The 19548-nt window shown below is 45.2% G+C and overlaps 1 protein-coding gene across 1 annotated transcript in view; it reads left to right on the top strand.

Moving 5' to 3' along the window:
• Positions 1–1040: 1040 nt before the first annotated feature.
• IBA57 (iron-sulfur cluster assembly factor IBA57) overlaps positions 1041–19548 on the top strand; it is a 22216-nt gene continuing 3708 nt past the window's right edge. Inside the window, exons 1-2 of the mRNA XM_027842159.1 lie at positions 1041–1531; positions 16140–16486. Of these exons, the coding sequence (XP_027697960.1) occupies positions 1191–1531; positions 16140–16486 (688 nt within the window). The 5' untranslated portion in view covers positions 1041–1190. The remainder of the gene's footprint in view (positions 1532–16139; positions 16487–19548) is intronic.

Raw genomic sequence — 19548 nt, 5'->3', positions numbered from 1 at the left:
TGGGACAGCGGAAGATGTGAAAGGAGCAGAAACTCCTCTGGGGATGCGATTCTTGGCCTCTCCTCTTACCCCCTGTGGCAGGAAAAAATTAATTTAATAAGACTTTTCATATTAAACAATTTTAAGAATTTCCGGTGTAGTGCTACAGCGGTAACACCAAACACAAATCGTCCTCCTCTGCACACTGCAGGAACTCGCATTGTAGATACTCGGGCATGGCAGTTTAACAGTAACTTTACTCAGAAGCACCTCAACGAGACAAAAAGCTTGGTCCTGCCAGGAAACCAAGTGTAAAGTCGGCAGGGCTTGGGCCTGACTTTCCAGGCTCTTCTCCCTGGCAACCACGTGCCTGCCAAACTCTCCTCCCCGGGCTCCCCCCGCAGACCATACCCCAAGCCTGGAGGCCACTCTCCCGGTCTGGCGTCATTCGAGGTTCTGCTCATGCGCCGCGGGCACAGCTCTGCCTCCCCCCTCTCAAACGTCTACTTGAGACTCGTCTCCATACGGCTGCATTCCACCCCACCCCCACCCCACGTAAGCCCCCTGAGGACAGGCACTGTGGTTCACATTTGTCTCTGTATCTCCGACATCTAGCACGAGACCTCCTACCTTGCACTTATTAAAAGCTCGCAGAATTTAATTAGGAATTTGAAAAGCGGATGAAGCAAAGCGGTAAAATTGCAGGTTTCAGGGACGGGAAACTGAGGCCCAAGAGAGGATAAATTACACTTTGTCTCAGCCGCCTCTTAATTCAAACCCAGGTCAACTATCTCTAAATTCAGTTTCCTTTTCACTCCATGAGGATGAGCACAGGTGTGACGTAAATATCCAGGTTCCAGGTACTGGGGAAAACAAAGGAGGAAAGAAAGGCAAAGTTCTTCTTGGCCGCGGTTGTCAGAGAGTGCTTCCTGTAGGAGGGAGTTGCACCAACTGTAAACCTCCCAAGGGCAGAAACATTCATTCCCACCTACTGTCATCCAGCACCGCGGGAGGTTCCCCAAAGCGCAGACGGCGGACGTGGCTTACACGATTGGCTGGAAGATTGATTGACAGCCGTAACGACACCGACCCTCCCCGCCCCTCATTGGGCGCCCTCGGCAGGTGGGCGGGTCAGGGCGGTGGTGGGGGGAGGGGAAGGGGTGCTGTGGCCTTCTCCTCCTCCCGTAAAGGGCACGGCGTTACTCTTCAAGATGGCTGCGGCGGCACTGCTCCGCTGGGCGGGTCCAGGCCTCTGCAATTCCGTGTGGGGGCTGCCACTTGGCACGGGACTGAGGCGTCGCCTGAGCCTCGGCAGCGGCAGCGACGGGGAAGGCAGCGACAGTTGGTTGTACTTCCCGCTGCGCGATCGCGATGCACTGCGCGTGCATGGGCCTGATGCAGAGCCGTTCCTTCTGGGACTGCTGACCAATGAACTGCCGCGACCGGACTGTGGGGGCGGGGCGGCGTCCCCTGAGTCGTCCCCGGCGCGCGCGCGCTACGCTCATTTCCTCAACGTCCAGGGCCGGACGCTCTATGACGTCATCCTCTATAGGTGCGATGGGGTTGGCGGGTAGGAGGATGGGCAAAACCACTCGTAAGGCCGGGAGGGGGACAAAGTTACTGTATCCAGCCGTTCTACGTGGATGGTAGGGGGGATAGAGGAAGAGAAGAATTATTGGTGCCTTTTATTAATATCGGTATAATAATAGCTGACATTTATTGCTTCTTGAGTGCATCACGCACATTTCACTTGACTTTAACAAACCTGCTAAATAAGGAATGTCGGTATCCTTATTGAAAGAGATCGTGACTTATTTCCTGCCGAGCTTACCTTAGAGACCGAAAGCCGCGAGTTCAAGTACTGCCTCTGGCACAGCCTTGCTGTGTGACCCTGGGTAGGTCACTTAACTTCACAGCTGTAGACATAGACAGTCTCTCCCAGACTGTATCAGAAGTGCCCACCTGCATTGGTAAAGTGAGTTTCCTCATACCAACGAAATGACCGGGCCATATCCCTAATAATGATCATAATACGTAATAATAATAGCTAGCATTTGTATAGAGCTTACTATGCACCAGACACTGCTAAGCGCTTTACAATTACTGTTGCATTTGATCCTCACAACTCTGTGATATAGGTGCTATTATTATCCCCATTTTACAGATAAGGAAACTGAGGCAAACTCTGGTTAAGTGACTTGCTCAGGGTCTGCCAATGACATTCTGTATCCCTAAGTATTCTTGTCCCCAATTTACAGATGAGGAAACTGAGGCTTTGAGAGGGGTCAACATGGCTAGTGTCAAACATAGGTGTCCTGACTGGAAGACTCCATACTGCTGCCTGCAGAATTGTAAAAATCATTCTAATAGTAGCTGACATTTATGTATTACATTGCAGTTTTATGTGTATTATCATGAAACTCACAACAGTCCTATGAGGTCGATAAAGTATTCTTATCCCCATTTTTCCAGATCAAGAAACTGAGCCTCAGGGTAAATTTGACTTACTCAAGATTAATAATTGTTATAATAATATTGTAACAGTGATCTCATTAATAGCCTTTTTAAGTTTATATGTTATATTCACATTCTAATCACAATCCCAGGATGTGTGTAAGTCATAGTATCTTAGAGATCATGCAATCCCATCATTTTACAAAGGCACTGGGGAGGGAACAAGCATTTATTAAACACCTACTGTGAGCCAGGCACTGTGCTGAGCCATTTACAAATATTATTTCATCCTCACAAGAACCTTGTAGGGTAGGGGCTATTATATCTCCATTTTATCGATGAGGACACTGAGGCAGAATAACTTGTCCTGAGTCACCCAGCCAATTAGTGTCTGGTTTGAACTCAGGTCTGCCTGACTTTAGGTAGGTTTTGAGGAACCGTGATAAGATTTTAGCTGGTCATTCATTCAGCAGATGTATCCCGAGTGCTTCCCTATGTACTGGTCACATGTCCAGCTGGATTCCCTGGTCCCCAATCTCTCCTTGTACCCTCCTCTCCAAAGTCAGCTAACTCATCCCCTGTGTCTGATCCCAGTATCCTTTCCTTTTCCTCCATGAAGGGTTTCCTGGTCTCCCCAGCAGAATGGGATCTCTTCTTTGTGAAGTCTGCCTAGGACTGCTTATTTGGCTCTCTCCTTTGCACCTCTGTTCTCCCTCCTGTTGTTCAGTTGATTTTCAGTCGTTTCTGGTTCTTTGTGACCTCATTTTGGGGTTTTCTTGGCAGAGATACTGGAGGAGTTTGCTGTTTCCTTTTCCAGCTCATTTTTACAGATGAAGGAACTGAGGCAAACAGGGCTAAGTGACTTGCCCAGGGCCATACAGCTTGTAAGTGCCAGAGAACTGATTTGAAAGACTGAAGATTCCAAGCCCAGTGCTCCATCCACTTTGCCGCCTAAGTGCCCCAAGGGTCTCAGAATTGGGGGTTGGGCCTTGGAGATTATCGGTCAGCCCCTCTCATTTTATATTCCCCAGGTGGTTGTGATTTCCCCATGTCACCCTGCCCATTAGTTTGTACGTGCATTCCATCATTGGACCATCCTCCACCCACCCCCTTTACCCTCCCATTGTAAGGCCCTCAGTGGTTGTCAGTTTCATTCCTGAGCTTGTATCCCCAGCCCTCAGTGTGAGGTTTAGGGTTCTGGGGAAGGGCCACTCATCAGGTGTATCAGTCATGCATTTATTAAGGGCCTGCTTTGTCCCAGGCACTGGGCAGAGGCAGGAAAACAGTCCCTGCCTGAGTAGGTTCTTTTAGGGAAAACGCCACGTGTGCATGCAAGCATTCCCCACATGCTAGAGAGCAGCCTTTATCTGTCAGTGTGTGGGACAGTCCTCCTTAACTGTTATCAGCCCAGCGCAGCTGAGGCCCAGGCTTGGCCCTGGCTGTGTTTGCTCACATGCGCATCACCCTTCCAAGGGCCTTCTTGTCCTATCACATTCAGTTTGGGCAGTTTTTTATGGAGCTCAGAACTGTGCTGGGGCAGGGAGGGGAGGAGAGGGAGATGGTGAGGCACTCGTAGATGGTCCAGTTGTCGGCCACTTTGGTGAAGTGGAAAGAGCACTGAATGTAAAGTCAGGAGACCTGGATTTTTCTTGTGGCTCTTATGCCCGGGGTAGCTGCGGGACCTGGAGCAAGGCACTCGCCCTCTAGACCTCAGTTTCACTTGCTTATACAACCAGACCTCACAGGGTCATTTATAAGGAAAGCACCTTCTAAAACCCAGATGGCTATAGAAATGAGCTCCGTCATCACTGTTAATGTCTCGTTGTCATTATTGGAGAGATGGGATTCACAGACAGACATTGGAGGAAAAATGAGAGACTGCTTGATTAGGACTAACCCAAAGACAGCCTAGAGCCGGGAAGGGAGTAAGTGCTGTGAGCAGTTGGGAAAGGAAAGACCATGATGGGCCAGAGTTAGCAGGGAAGGCTTACTGGAAGAGGGGGCCCTGAGGTATATGTTGGAGGATTGGGGGTTTGGCTTTGTTTTTTACCTTTATAAAGGCTGCTTATTGTAAGGGCCTGGTAACTGAAGGCCAACCCCTGCTCAATACTTTTTCAAGCCTCAATAAAGGGTCTTTTTTTTTCATCCCCAGTAGAAAAAATTTTTGACCTTTTTTATTGTGTATGTTGTACATTTTATTGTTCTTACCCTTTCATTCAAGGGATTTTTTTTCCTTTCATGTTTTCTTTTTTATTATGAACCTGAAAAACTTGAACATCTCAATGCACGAAGAATATGCAAAGAGAATTGTGTATGAATATCTTGTCACACATAGTCTGTCCTTTAAAAATGTATGTTAAATTTATCCAAATAGTAACCAAGTTGCTCCGCTTGTCAGTTTCCTGTTCTGAACTTCCTTCTCTTCTCCTCTGTATTCTTAAAATGTTTCAAATTGTTTTTTCTACTTGCTTGCGCATTGCTATCACTACCCATCAGCTTGCCTTCCCTTGTAACAAACTAGTACCACAGAGATGAGCAAAACCAATTCATGCATGGCCACCTCTGCGAATGCCTCTGCCTGCCCCTATCATCATCATCTCTGTGCCCAGAGGTGAGAATCACGCTTCACCCGTCAGCCTTCTGGAGCTGTGATTGGACGTCGCACCAATTGGAGTTCTGAAGTCTTGCAGGACCGCCATTTTCCTTTGTGCTACTGCAGTCATCCTAGGAGTTGGTCTCCTGGTTCCGCCACTTTGCCTCGGCGTGTCTTCATGAAGTTGTTCTCAGGGGGTGATTATTAAGCCCCTACCTCGTGCCACAGCAAGCATGGGGGTCCGGGGTGACAGTGATGGATATGGCACAGACCTCGCTGTCAGGGAGCTTCTGATTTAATGAGAGAGACAAGGATACGGGCACAAAGAATTAGGTGTTATGGGAGAGTGAAAAGTGTGAGGAGAGGCAGCTGCCAGTGGTAGGAGGTTTTCTTGCTGTCGGGCCATTAGCTTTAACTTTCACCTGTGGTTCCTCTTCTGGTCTCAGTGGCCAAGCAGAGCCAGTCTGGCCCCTTTAACACATGACAGTTCTTCAGATGCTTAATGAAAGTGATCAGTCTTCTCCATCTATATCCCCAGGCCCAGACAGAGAGTGCTCTAGTGATTCAGGGAAGAGAGGTCATTGAAGGGCTGGGCTTGTCTAGGATAAGGCTTCAACTGAAGACATAGGATTGGAGCTGGCCACATAGAATGGGGAAGATTAGATAGCCAGAGCGGGGAGGCAGAAAAGCTCCATGGAAGAGGGGGCATTTTCAGATGGGATCGGTGCACAAATTAATTTTGTTTGACTATAGTACTTGTTTGTTATAAGGGAAGGCAATTGGTGGGTATGCAGGAAGGAAGAAGAGAACATTGGACTTTAAAAGAAGAGGGGGATTTCAGCAGAGGTCTTAGGGGCAGGTGTAGAGAGGGGAGAAGCTAGGATGGATGAGAACAACAGAGGGCGGACTGGAATGGAAAGCGTGTGAAAGGGAGCGATTTGAAATTTGCCAGAAAGGTCCAATAGAACCAGATTGTGGGGAGCCTTGAATGCCAGGATCTGGAGTTTGTACTTTATTTGGTAGACAATGGGATCCACAGAGTTTGAGGAAAGGAATGACAGGGTCATAATTTTGTTAGCAAGATGATTTCAGCAGCATATGGAGGTAGGAAGACTGGTTTGGAGGCTGATAGAAGAGTCCCCACAAGTGTGATGTCTGCCTGGACAGGAATCATCGTACTGAAAGCTGAGAGGGGATAAATGGGAGAGAGGTGGGGCTAGGAGCCATAAGCCTTGTCAATTCTCCTTCCCCTCCAGACCTCCTCAGTGAAATGTGGGTCTGAGTTCTGGATGGGTAACCTGGCACCATTCACATTTCCTCCCGTGGTCTCCTGTTGTGATGCCTAAGGTCAGTGATCTGGCCGTGGCCAGGGAAGGGGGGTGGTTCTGTGGCCAAGGTTAGGAGGTGGTTTGTTTTTTTTAAACCAGAGCCTTGCTACAAACTTATTTTGTTGCAATTAGCCTCATGACTTAAGTTTTTCTTGTGTCCTTTTTCCTCCAGGCAAAGTTGAAATTGGTCCTACGGCTGAGTCAGTTAGTTACACTTGAATAATCAATACTCAGCTAACACATGGTGAACTCTCCTTGGGGGTGCTGCCTTTTGACTGAGTCCAAATTTTGCAGGACATATCCTTTAATTAAGGGGATTATGTTCTGTGAAGTTTGGATTCAGTCACAGGGCCGCACTTGAGGACCTAGAGGGCCACATGTGGTCTCGAGGCTGCAAGTTCCTCAGTCTGCCGTGCTTTCAGTGGCTGAGCTGGGATCCAAACTTGGATCTTCTGGCTTAAGATACATTGGTCTTTTATTGCATTATCGTGATGACAACTTCTCTAACATTAGAAGTTATGTAGTCTGAATGACCATCTGTCAGAAATGCTGTAAATGATATTTTTTCCAGCCTTCTCACGTAAGACTCCTCTTCGCCTCTTCCATTCCAGCCTGGCAAGGCTCATCGTCATCCCGGCTCCTCCTGCCCCTCTCTGCCCTGTTCTGCCTCCTATCCCTGGAGCGGCCCGGTCTCCTTTACCACCTCTGCCCATTGAAATCCTTCTCTTCCTTTAAGGGCCAGTTGAGGTGCTACCTCCTACAAGAAACTCCCTGATTTCCCCAAGCTATAAGCCCTCTTCTATAAGTTTCTCCTCCTTAGACCTCTCAGATGCTCATAGCACATCATAACTGATAGGTGAGAATTTTTTATTTCCTTGATTAGATTATAAGTTTCTACAAAGGCTTTGGGGAAGGCCCTTCAAATTCTTGGAGACAACCCTCAGAATGCACCTAAATTTCCTTTACTCTGGGCTTAAAATGCCATTTCCAGATATATGCCGTAGGAGAAACAGCGTGGTACTGTGGGAGAGCCCAGAGAGGCAGCTGTGAGGAGGAGGAAAGGGGGAAGGTGTCTAAAGAGGCTGATACATATTCGTGAGGACCTCGTTAATCAACTTAGATTTCTGAAAGATGGAAACAAGTGCAGGCAATGGGGGACGTGCTGAGGTTGGCCAGGGAAGCTGAGGATGACAACAACAACAAAAAAGGTGGGTTTTTGTTTGGTTTTGTTTAAAGCCCTGCCTGGGGAAAGTGCTGCCCACCACGGCCCACCACGGCCCACCATGGCCTCCTCAAGCACCAGCAGGTCCTGCCTGGCCTGGCCTGAGGAGCTCATCGAGGAAGATCAAGGAACTGCGACATAGGGAGGTTACCAAGATTTTAGCATGCCATTTGGTAAAGGATTTGATGTTCTTCTTACTGAAAAGAAGTATAAATGGGGACTGGATGATAGTCCAATTATGTGGTTTTCTGTCGGTTGAATGGCTAGAACATCAGTTTGATGTGGAAGTCTCCAGCAGAGTGCCCCAAGGATCTATCTTGTGCATAAAGCCAAAATGGCTTGTTTCTTAAAATTTCTAGTGACACAAAGTTAAGACGGTCCTCTAACATGTTAAATGAATGTATCAGGATAATGTATTGGGGCAGCTAGGTAGCACAGTGGATAAAGTGCTGAGTCTAGAATCAGAAAGACTCATCTTCCTGAGTTCAAATCTGGCCTCAGACACTTATGAACTCTGTGTCTCTGGGCAGGTTGCTTAACGCTGTTTGCCTCAGTTTCCTCATCTGTAAGATGAGCTGCAGAAGGAAAAGGCAAACCACTCCAGTATCTCTGCCAAGAAAACCTCAAATGGGGTCACGAAGAGTTGGACAAGACTGAAACAACTGACAACAACAAATAAGGATTAAAAAAAAAAATCTAAAGGGGGCATCTAGGTGGCTCAGCGGACAGAGCCCCAGCCCTGAAGTCAGGAGGAGCTGAGTTCAAATCCGGCCTTGGACCAAACACTTGACACTAGCAGTGTGACCCTGGGCAAGTCACTGAACCCCAATTGCCTTAAAAAAAAATCTAACATTGGAATAAATCTAAGATTTTAACGTTTAAATGTAAGGTTTTACACTTGGGCTAAAAAAAAATCAATTCCATAAGTACAAGATTGGGGTATAACTGTTCATCTGGGGTAGGGGATATGAAAGTTGTCTTCAGGTACCTGAAGGGTCGTCATGTCAAGAAGGACTGGACTTCCTCTTCTCAGCCCCAGTTGGGGAAAAGGAGGAGCAATGAGTGGAATTTTGCTGAGGCGGATTTCAGCTCAATTAAGGAAATGCTGCCTGACTTTGAGAGCTATACAGAAGTGAAATGGACTGTGTTGGGAGCCTCATACAATGGCTAGCAGTTTATGGATGGAGAAGGTGTGTGGGCCTTTGAGGCAAGAATTATGGGGCATAGGGTGGTTAACTTGCCTAGACTGGAGGATACATTGGAGGAGGGGGATATAATCTAGGACTGCAGAATGGCAGGACTTAGAAGGAACTGTATTATCTGGTCCAACATTCTCGTTTTACATGTGGGTAAACTGAGGCCCATAAAGAAGACACTTTTCAAAGGTTGCTCAGCCAGTTATTGGGTTCATTTCTGGGTTTTAGGAAGGATGTTAATAAGCTATGGAGTATGTGGAGGTGCACACCCAGGATAGCAAAGGCCTTCAGATTATAAAGGAGGAGGATCAGTTGAGGAACTAGGTCATTTTAAGTCTGGAGAAGAGAAGACTTGGTAGAGGGGGTGGAGGTGGGCAGGGAGGACAGTTTTCTTCAGATATTCAAAGGGCTATCACAGGGAAGAAGGGGAGCAGACTTGTTCTGCTTGGTCCAGAGTGCCAAAGATGCTTCATGTAAGCGAAGACTTCTTGGCCGTTAGTGGTGGCCCAGAGTAGGAGGGGCAGGCTCTGGGCTTCCCTGTTCTGGAGGCCTTTAAGCAAAGGCTGGATGACTACTTGTTGGGGGTATCATGGAGTGGCTTCTTGTTTAGAACCAGACTGCTGCTGATGCTCCCTTCTGTCTGCTGGTACTCTAGCTTGCACCCAAATGTCAGGCTCTTTGGGCATTCTGGGCACCAGTGCCACCCAGTGGCAGATCTGGAGTCTGGCCTCAGCCCTGCCTGCTGTACCTACTGCTTTGGACCAGTTGGCCTTGTGTTTCAGTTTCATCCATTTAGAGCTGCAGCCTAAGGCCATGCTGCTTGGAAGGGTCAGAGTGTGAACTGGAACCCTGTTCTGCCAGCAAGTTCAGTGGATTTCCCACCACATTACACTTCCTCCCCTGAAATTATCAGTGGCCCAAGGTAGCTAACTGAGAAGGGAGAGCTCACTGGGAATTTTGGCTATGCCATAATAATAATAACAACAGTAATAATGGTGATGGGGATTATAGCTAGCATTTTTAGGTAGTACTGAATTTAACATTTGCGAAGTGCTTTACAAAGATTATCTCATTTGATCCTCACAACAATCCTGGGAGGTGGGTACTATTATTATCTCCATTTTACAGATGAGGAAAGAGGCATGCAGTGGTTAAGTGATTTGCCCAAGCTAAGTGTCTAAGATTGGCTTTCAATTCATGTGTTCTTGACTCAAGTCTAGTGCTCTGTCCACTGCACTCCCCAGCTACCTCAATTTCATAACTCTTCGCCAGTTCCACCTTATGGGGGAAATCCTTTTGAGTTTGTCAAAAATCCAGTAGAGAGAAAGCTAAAATGTCATGACATCATCATCATCATCATCATAGTTCCAATTTCTTTAGCACCTTACAGTATATACTATATTTTCTTTTAGAAACCCCTAAAAAAGGAGATAATACAAAGATTATTATCTTCCATTTACAAATGAGGAAACTGAGGCAAAGTAGTAATAACCAGCATTTATATAATCCATTACAGTTTATAAATTATTTTACATGTATTATCTCACAACATCACTGTGAGGTAAACAGTGCAGATTTTATTGTCCCTGACTGCAGATAAAGAAACTGAAGCCTGGAAAGATTTAGAAGGTTTGTCTAAAGTGACACAACTTGGCACTCGCACTTTAAGAGTCCTGGATTTGCCCAGCGGGTTCTCTGTCCTCTGACATAGTCCCCATAACCCCATATGTTAATTGTTTGTCAGGAGCTGCCATGGTCAAAAAATTCATCCATGCTGGATAATGCTGTAGTGATGTCCCCCTTCACATGTAGCCAGTCCTGCTGTTGGATGAGCAAGGCACAGTTCATTCTGAAAGCTGTTTCAGTGTGGTAGGACTTGCCAGAGCTTGCAATCCCCTGGCATCACCTCTAAGAGCCCAGGCTCACCTCCACAGCCCAATGAGACATCAGAAGAGGATTCCCAAAGAGACCTGTGTACCTTTGCTACATCAAATAACTTAGTGACAGCACAGAGGGGCAGGGATGCATTTAGCCCATGAGGTTCAGTGTTCAAAGGAAGAAAGAGTAAAGAGCTTTCCAAAAAAGTCCATGGGAGAGCTGTAAGGTGATCAGAAAGTCCCAGGGTGAGGCCTGGGAAGCTGGGAGCAGTAGAAGCAGAGAGGGACAGCCCAGCCATCCAGGGGTCCCAGGGTCACTTACCTTACCAGGGTCTTGAAACCTAGTATTAGTGTAGGGTCCTGTAGACACAGCCTTCTGAACCTCAAAGATCCAGAGCTGCCTAAGTCTAGGAGGTAGAGGTCAGCACAGATACCCAGGGAACTTGATCAAGCGAAGGGCAGAGCCCTAGCCCTATCAGGAACTAAAGCAGGAGGTATGAGTAAATCAAAGAAAACAACCACCAGTATAAAAAATTATTGTAGAGGTGGAGATTTCCCCCACCCCCAAGGGAAAAAATAACTGCTACAACTGCAAAGAAAGGAAAAAACGGATTTCCCACAAGGACTGTATGAATATCTAGAAGAAATGCAGTAAGAGATTTTAAAATTAAATAAAAGCTGTAAACAATAGGTGGAGACTAAGTAAGGTATAAGAAAGTGGTAAACCCTCCCCAAGAAATGGAATCTCTGCAAATGAGAACAGAACAAGCAGAAACCAATTACTCCATGAGATAGCAGGCAACCTTAGAACAAAATCAAGATTGAAATCAAAACATGTAAGTTATCTGATATCAAAAACAATTGACATGGAATAGAGGTTAAGGAGATATAATTTAAGAATCAATGGACTCCAAGAAAACATGAACTTAAAAGAAAAAGTCTGGACACGATTTCAAGAAATCATAAACTACCTAGATCTATTGAAACTAGAAGGTGAAGCCAAAATAGAATCTACTTCAATATTCTCCTGAATGGGACCCCAAAAGGAAAAGGCCCAGGCATGTCATAGCCAAGATGAAGACCTCCTACATTGTAGAAGAAATATTGCAGGCATCCAGAAGGAAGTTTACCAGGAAACTATGGGCAGGATCACACAAGAGCTGCCTGCTTTGACAAAAAAAAAAATGAGATGAGATCTTGGAATACACTATTCCAAAAGGCAAAGACTCTTGCTACCAGGAATTATTTACTTGGAAAAAGCTGAGTATAATTTTACAGAGGGAAGAAAAAAAGGACCAGAGCTGAATAGTGACTCTGAAATATAAACACAAGTCTAGAAAAACCTATGAAGACAAATTTATTTGGGTAGTTGGAATGGACTCTTATGATAATGCTGTGCTAATATCCTAAGGGGGGGAAAGAAACAAGTGCCCCTCGGAGCCTTAATATTTTTAAAGGATATCAAGAGAATTAAAATAAGAAAAACAGAGAACTTGGGAGTGGATTTATTCTGTTCCGAAGAGTAGAAAGAGAAGGGAGAATGAAAGAATAGTGTAGAAAGGAGGAAGAAGGGGTGGAACTTGCAATTCCTTAATTGGGGTACATGAGGAGAGTATATATACAAACACAGAGGAAGAAGGGTTTGGGGATAAGTTTAGAAAGAAGCACAGAGTCAGGATAGTTTTGAATATAATATGTGGAATTTATATACTTTTTTTGAAAAAGCAAATGGTATGAAATGGAGATTCATGGTTTTATATACAATCCTCTTTGTTCTGTATATGGAAATACTCTTTTTTTCATTGTTTAAGTTCAGAAGTTAATTTAATTTTCCCCCAATTACATGTAAAAACAATTTTTAACATTTGTTTTTTAAAATTTTTGAGTTCCAAATTTTCTCTCTCTTCTTTCCTCCCTCCCTCACTGAGAAGACAAGTAATTTGATATAGGTTATACATGTGCAATTATACAAAATATATTTCCATATTAATCATATTGTGAAAGAAAACACAGACCAAAAACAAAAACAAAGAACAAAAAAAAAAAACCAACAAGAATAGTAAAGAAAGTTAAAAAAATAAAGTATGCTTCGATCTGCATTCGGACTCCATCAGTTCTTTCCCTGGAGATGGAAAGCATTTTCCATCGCAAGTCCTTCAGAATTGGCTTGGATCATTGTATTGCTGAGAATAGCTAAGTCATTCACAGTTGATTATCATACAATATTGCTATTATGATATACGTATTGCAAATTTCACTTTGCATTAGTTTGTGTAAGTCTTTCTGGGTTTTTCTCAGAGTATCCTGCTCACCATTTCTTAGAGCACAATAGTATTCTATCACAACCTTATACCATAATTGTTCAGCCATTCCCCAATTGATGGACACCTCCTTAATTTACAATTCTTTGCCACCACAAAAAGCGCTGCTGTCAATATTTTTGTACATGTGGACTAGGATCCCAGCTCCCTGTGGTCACAAGCTCTTGTTTGCTAGTACATCTTCTTGCCCTGGGACTGAGACCTCAAACTGTCACCCAGATCCACATATGGGCAGTGCAACAGAGTTCTGCCCCCAGTGCCAGGTAAGGGACCCCTGTAATCTCCTTCTGATCAGTTGTCTGAGCCCCTTACTGTCTGTGGGCTGAGAGGTCCAGAAACCGCCACTTCTACCACTGATTCAGTTACCCCAAGGCCTGGTGCTTGTTTGCTGGGGCCTAGTCTGCACTGGCATGGCCTGTGCTGGACTGTGCTCCACTCTCAACCTGGTGCAACAGACCTTTCCTGCTGACCTTCTAGTTTGTCTTGGACTGGAAAATTGTTGCACCTCATCCTTTTGTGGGTTCTGCAACTCTAGAATTTGTTTTGAGGCATTATTTAAAGTTTTTTGGAGGGGTTTTGGGGAAAGATCATGTGAGTCCCTGCCTTTTCTGTGCCATCTTGGCTCTACGCCTCCTCCCTGCATGTACTAAATAAGTTCAGAATTTTAAAAAATATGTATATAAGAAACAAACAAAAAAAATTGGCTGACTGGAGTATCCAATTGTGATGAAACATCCAGAGAGGAGGTGACCTAAGCTATGAGTGCAGAATGAGGCATACGTTTTCAGAACGCCAATGTATTTGGTTTTGCTGGACCATTTTTTATATGAGATTGTTCTGTTGATTGAGAATTTTTTTTAAGGAAAAGCTTTTTTATTAAACATTTTTATTAATTTATTTTAAATTTTTATTAAGTTTTTTTTATTAATTAAAAATTATCACATTTTGGTTTACAGGAGACCTGATTTCTAAGTGTTAAGGAGATTGTTAATATAAAAGGAAGTATGTGCCTTTACCCTTTATTGTTTATAAAGTGTCTCAAGTCACCCAAAACAAGCCTTTTAACCAACCATGTGCTTTACTTTGTGGTGCAGAAAGGCATTTAAATCCTAAGAAAGTTCAAACTCTTTTGTTTGGCATCCAAGATCCTCCACAAACAGGCCCCACCCTATTTTTCCATCTTTTTTCCCCCACATCCTCTCTACACATGCCACACTCTAACAAAACTTGGCATTGCTGCCCCCAAACACAGCCTGCCCTCTCCCACCTTTGATCCTTTGTTTTTGCTATTCTGTATCTTAAAATACTCTCACTCCCTTTCTGGGTCAGCTCAATTCCTAACTATTCTCTTAAGTCCAGCTCACCTGCACCTCCCAGGAGAAGTCTTCCTCAGACTCTATGTAACTAGATTATACATTATAGCATACAATATGACATGATGAGTGCTTTCTTTGTATGGGCTTTTTCTCCGCACTAGCAAGAATAGTAGTCTGCAAACTTCTTGGGGGCAGAGAGTTGTACCTTATATCAACGTTGTATCTTATCTCAGTGTAGAGATCTGCAAACACTAGGTACTTCTAAATGCCTGCCTGGTTGGTTTGGTCAGGGCACAGCCTTGATAAGGTCAGGGAACCTTGCGGGGAGTGTACAGCTAGTTCTTCCCCTGACCCAGCTCATTCACTTTGGAACAGGCTGCAATACTTTCTGGACAGGCTGGTCTAGGTGGGGCTCTCTAGACCAGTGGGTTGTGTGGTGTAGTGTAGTCAATTTTCACAAGATAACGAGTAGGTAAGGAGTCACACGCTAGAGACATGGTTAACCTAGAAATTCAAGGATCCAAAGGGTGAAATGGACACTTGGAGTCCAAGATCAGTCAACAGTTATTTAAGGTCAAGCAAGAATCCAAAAAGACCAGCTATATGACCAAAAAAGCAGGTTTGGGGCTTATGTATGAAGGCTGTTTCCCGATCTGACTTGCTCACTGTGGCATCTGTGCTCATGTCCTCTCAAGCCTTGGTGTTTGTGGCTAATCTCCTCTTGCCTCCAGCTCTCCTCATCCTCTGCGACAGTTTCAGCTGTGGACAGCTGCCCATCACTGCTACTGTTTCCCACAGAAAAGAGAGCTGAGTTTGTCCAGTGGGTTAGAGATGAGAAATTCTCACCTGGCCTCAGACCATAACCCTGATCCAGGCTACAAACTATACCCCTGATTCTTTCCCCGGGCAGAGGCATTTGTATAGCCCAGGCAAAATCTGAGAATTATATTCATTCTCTATTATTGTCTACCAGAGCCTTTAAGCCCTCACTATAATATATAAGATTTTACTTAGGGAAAAAAATCAATCCCTGTGGTTTATGGAGAGCCTGATTTTCTGGCCTTAAAAGTAGGTGCATTTGTAAAAACAAACAAACAAACAAACAAACAAAACAACAAAAACAAAACCCAAAAGCTATTTTTAAAAAGTGCCTCTCCGTGTGTTCCCTTGCATGTTACATTCTGGACAGCTGCCTACCTTACCAACTCATAGGTTTGGTTGTATCTTAAAGCCCCAGCCCTATCCACAGACTTCTAGACGTGTGTAGAGACCAGGTGTAGATGGCTTAGTGCACGCCATTCCGCTTGCTGGAGACACTGTTCCCACCCACATTATACTGACTGGTATGGGGATAGGAACTCCACCTTTCCACGAGGTTGTGTACTTTATTGATCATTTCCGGGTAGATAGATAGATAGATAGGCAGGTAGGTAGGTAGGTAGATAGGTGGATAGGTAGATAGATCTCCACTGATGTGTCTGTCAGATCATAGATGCCTAGAGGCAAAGCTAGACCTCTCCGATTCACTCTATACAGGTTTTGTGCTAATCAGAAGCCTTTCCTGATTCCATTCTCAGCAGAAAATGATTTCATCCTTTACAGATTTCTGTTCATACTTTGTCTGGATAGTACTTTTATCCTGCTCACATTTTAAATGCTGTTTCATCCCCACTAAATCACCCTTGGAGGAAGGGGTGTCTTTTCTGTTTTTTTGTCTTTGTGTCTTCAGCACCAAATACTATGTCTTGCATACCATAATAGCTGCTTAGTATACACCTGCTGAATCCTTGAATTGAAGTTAGATTTGTTTTTTCCTCACTTTGCTGAAAACCTGATTTCTCTTTTCTTCTCAGACTCCATGAAAACCTAGAGGAAGAGCCCAATTTTCTTGTGGAGTTTGACAGCTCAGTGTCTGGTGCTTTTCAAAACCATCTAAAACTATATAAGATCCGAAGGAAAGTCAACATCAACCCGTGCCCTGATCTCTCTCTCTGGGCTGTCCTCCCACAAACTGCAGCTGAGGGCCTGGCAAAGCCCTTGTTAGAGAAAGGTGGCAAACCTGTGGTTCTTACCCCAGATCCCAGAGCAGCATGCATGGGCTGGAGGTTAATCGTCCAGAAGGAAGATGTGGCCCAGGACGTGGTTCCTACTACCCAAGTTAGAAGTGCTAAGGACTATCATAAACACAGGTATCAAAAAGGTAAATGAGAACTCCCTGCTGGGGCAGGAGAGGGGTGAGGAATGGGGAGGGGAATGCTGGCCCACAGTAGCGGAGGGGTCATTCAGGCCAAGGACTCTTAACCTTTTTGGTGTCATGGACCTTGAGAAGTCCCATAAAGCCTAGGGATCCCCTCTCAGAATGACGTTTTTAAATATAGAAAATTATAAGGAAAACCAATTATATTGAAATACAGTTATCAGAATATTTTATAAAACAAGTTCATGGACCATATTCCCCCCCAGGACCAATCAGATGGTTAAGTAATAATAATAATGATAACCGTGATGGTCATGACGATGGTGTTTCTAAAGCCCTCCTAGCTTTGACATTCTATGTGATGCGTTTCCTCCCCTAACACTGTGATCTTGGCTTCCTCAGTTTTTACATACCTGGTAAAGAAGTTGCTAAAGACGCATACTATTTTTTTTACTTCTAGGCAACAGTAATCAAGGGAAGGCAGGACGGTAAAGGGATTTAATAAATGAGAGCTAATACGGTATAGTAGAAAGAGCCCTGACCCAGAAAGAAGTCCGGAGCCCTGAATTCTAGTCCCAGCTTCTCATCTGCCCACTCTGTGAGCTTCACTGTCCTCATTTGTAAAGTGGGAATAACATTCTTCATACCATCTACCTCGTGCAGTTGTATTACCAGAACAACAACAGCAACAGAACCGCACCCTAAAGAAATGGGAGCTCCTATTACCATTAAAGATGGGGTGTAATATGAGGAGTTCTATAGACACAAGATGGATATAACTATTCCTAAGCCGATCACAAAACATCTATTTGTGGTGCTTTAGAAGCTGCCTTGAAAAGCTGGGTGGCCTGAATGTGTAGTGGGAAGAATTTGGGACTTGGAGTCAGAAGACTTGGGTTAGAATCTCATCTCTGCCATTCACTCATTACCCGTGTCTTTGGGCAAGTCACTTCCTTCTCTGGACTTGTTTTCTCATCTGTGAAGGGGTCGTACTAAATGACTTCTCAGGTCCCTTCCAGCTCGAAATTTGTTTCTGTGATCTTAAAAATAGGCACAGTAGCCACGTGGACTTTTTTCCAGAAAAAGTCTTCCATGGTGATGAATACTGTGATAAAGGCTTAAGGTTAGTGTATAACTGTAATGAAATGGAAACCATCTAATTCTAAAATTATAAAGTCCTAGCACTGAGGAGGACCCCTGAGTCCTTCCAGGGGCATTGGCCTTCCTAATGGGCCTCCCTTTTAGACCCAGTGCCTTCCTGAAGGCAGCATCTTAAAGCAGGTCTCTGTAGGGCCGAGCACTGACAACTCATGTTTGTTGTCTGAACATCTAGACGTCCGTGCAGAGCTCATTTCTGACCAAAGCCAAACATTGCTCCTATTCTCCCCTTCCAAATCCTCCAGACTTCCAGACCTTCCACAATGGAAACTGGGCTCAGCTGCCCACAATTCCCCCTAGGTTGTACTGGACCAAAGCTGATCTTTCCCCTTCTCTTGTTTTGGTCACCCCAGGCTGTGTTGGCTCCGTTTCTTCTGCAGGGCTCATAGCACCCAGGCACCCTCCAACCTCTCCCACTCCTTGCCAGATACCCCAGTTTTCTCACTGCTTTGTAATGAAACTAATTACCCAGCGCAGAACTGCTATAAAGCTGCTGTGCCCGTCAGAGATGGGGAGTCACCGTCCTGCATGAGGGACAGGCAACTGCTGCTTCTGCCGTCCCTTTTCAACCTCTTGAAAGCTTCTGTACTCACTTTGGAAACATTAGAGCAGCCCATTAATGATTATCCTGGGTTTTTGGTATTGTGGATGGAGAACTGGACTTGGAGTCAGAAAAACCTGGTTAAAATCCTTCCTCAGCCACCTACTGTCACCCTAGGCAGGTACTTCTGGGAGCTTGGAGTGGCTGAGAAACTGCATCGTCCAGATGGCAGGTTCCAGACAAAAAGCTGTCTGGTCCTCCCTGCCAGTAGATGGGAGACCACAGACTCCTTTCCCCTTCCCTATCTGCCCTAGAAATACTTTGTCTATGGCATGGCTAATTACAGTGATTTGCATGAAGCATACATGTGCTCCACTCAAGTCCCTGAGGGTCAGCTTGGCCACAGGCCAGGCACTAAGGACATATAAAGATTGTGCATGTTATGTTGCCTCTTTAGCCCAGAGGAGAGAAAACTTTAAGGGCCATGATAGCTGTTGGGCAGTTTGAAAGGGTTTGTCTAAGTCTAAGAGGGCAGAATTAGGTAGAAGTTGCCTGAGGCAGATTTAAGCTACTTGTGAGGAGAAACTTTCTAAAGAGAACTGTCTGAAAGCTGGATGGTTGTCTGGGGAGGGAGGGGGTTCCCTTTCATTGGGGGACTTGAAAGAGAAGTTAGAGGACCACTTGTGAGCCCTGTCATACTGGATATTCTTCTAAAGGCGTAGCTTAAGTGAGAGAACCTTTGAGGTTCCCTAGAACGCTGAGATTCTGTGATCACTTCCATGTCAGATTAACTTAATGTAAGTTGTGTTTGAGGCAGCGAGGTGGCACAGTGGATAGAGCACTGGGCCTGGAGTCAGGAAGATCCAAGTTCAAATATGGCCTCGGGGGGGCAGAGCCAAGATGGCAGAGTAAAAGCAGTGACTTGCTTGAGCTCTCCCCCAGACCCCTCCAAATACCTATAAAAAATGGCTCTAAACAAATTCTAAAGCAGCAGAACCCACAAAAAGACAGAGTGAAACAAATTTCTAGCCCAATACAGCCTGGATGGTTGATCAGAAAGATATATCACGCCAGGCTGGGAGAGGAGGGCAGTACGGCATGGGCGTGCAGGCCAAAGCAAGCCTGGAGCAGGCCTCAGAGGACTGAATCACAGGCAGCTGTGGTGGTTTCCAGACTTCTCAACCCATGAATGTTAAAGACAACTTAGAAGGTCAATGGGAAAAGTCTGTTTCTGCGGTGCTGAGAGTAAAGGACAGTGGGATTCCAGCCCCATTCCCAGAGCGCGACCCTGGGGCGGTGTCTGCTTTCTGAGCTTCTGGCCCACAGACTGAGGGGGAATCGAGTGGCTGATCAGAGGGGGATTGCA

This window comes from Vombatus ursinus, unplaced genomic scaffold (assembly GCF_900497805.2).
Source record: "Vombatus ursinus unplaced genomic scaffold, bare-nosed wombat genome assembly UNPS02014867.1, whole genome shotgun sequence".
Lineage (NCBI taxonomy): Eukaryota > Metazoa > Chordata > Mammalia > Diprotodontia > Vombatidae > Vombatus > Vombatus ursinus.
Note: the sequence above shows the minus strand (reverse complement) of the source record. Positions and strands in the feature narration are given on the sequence as shown.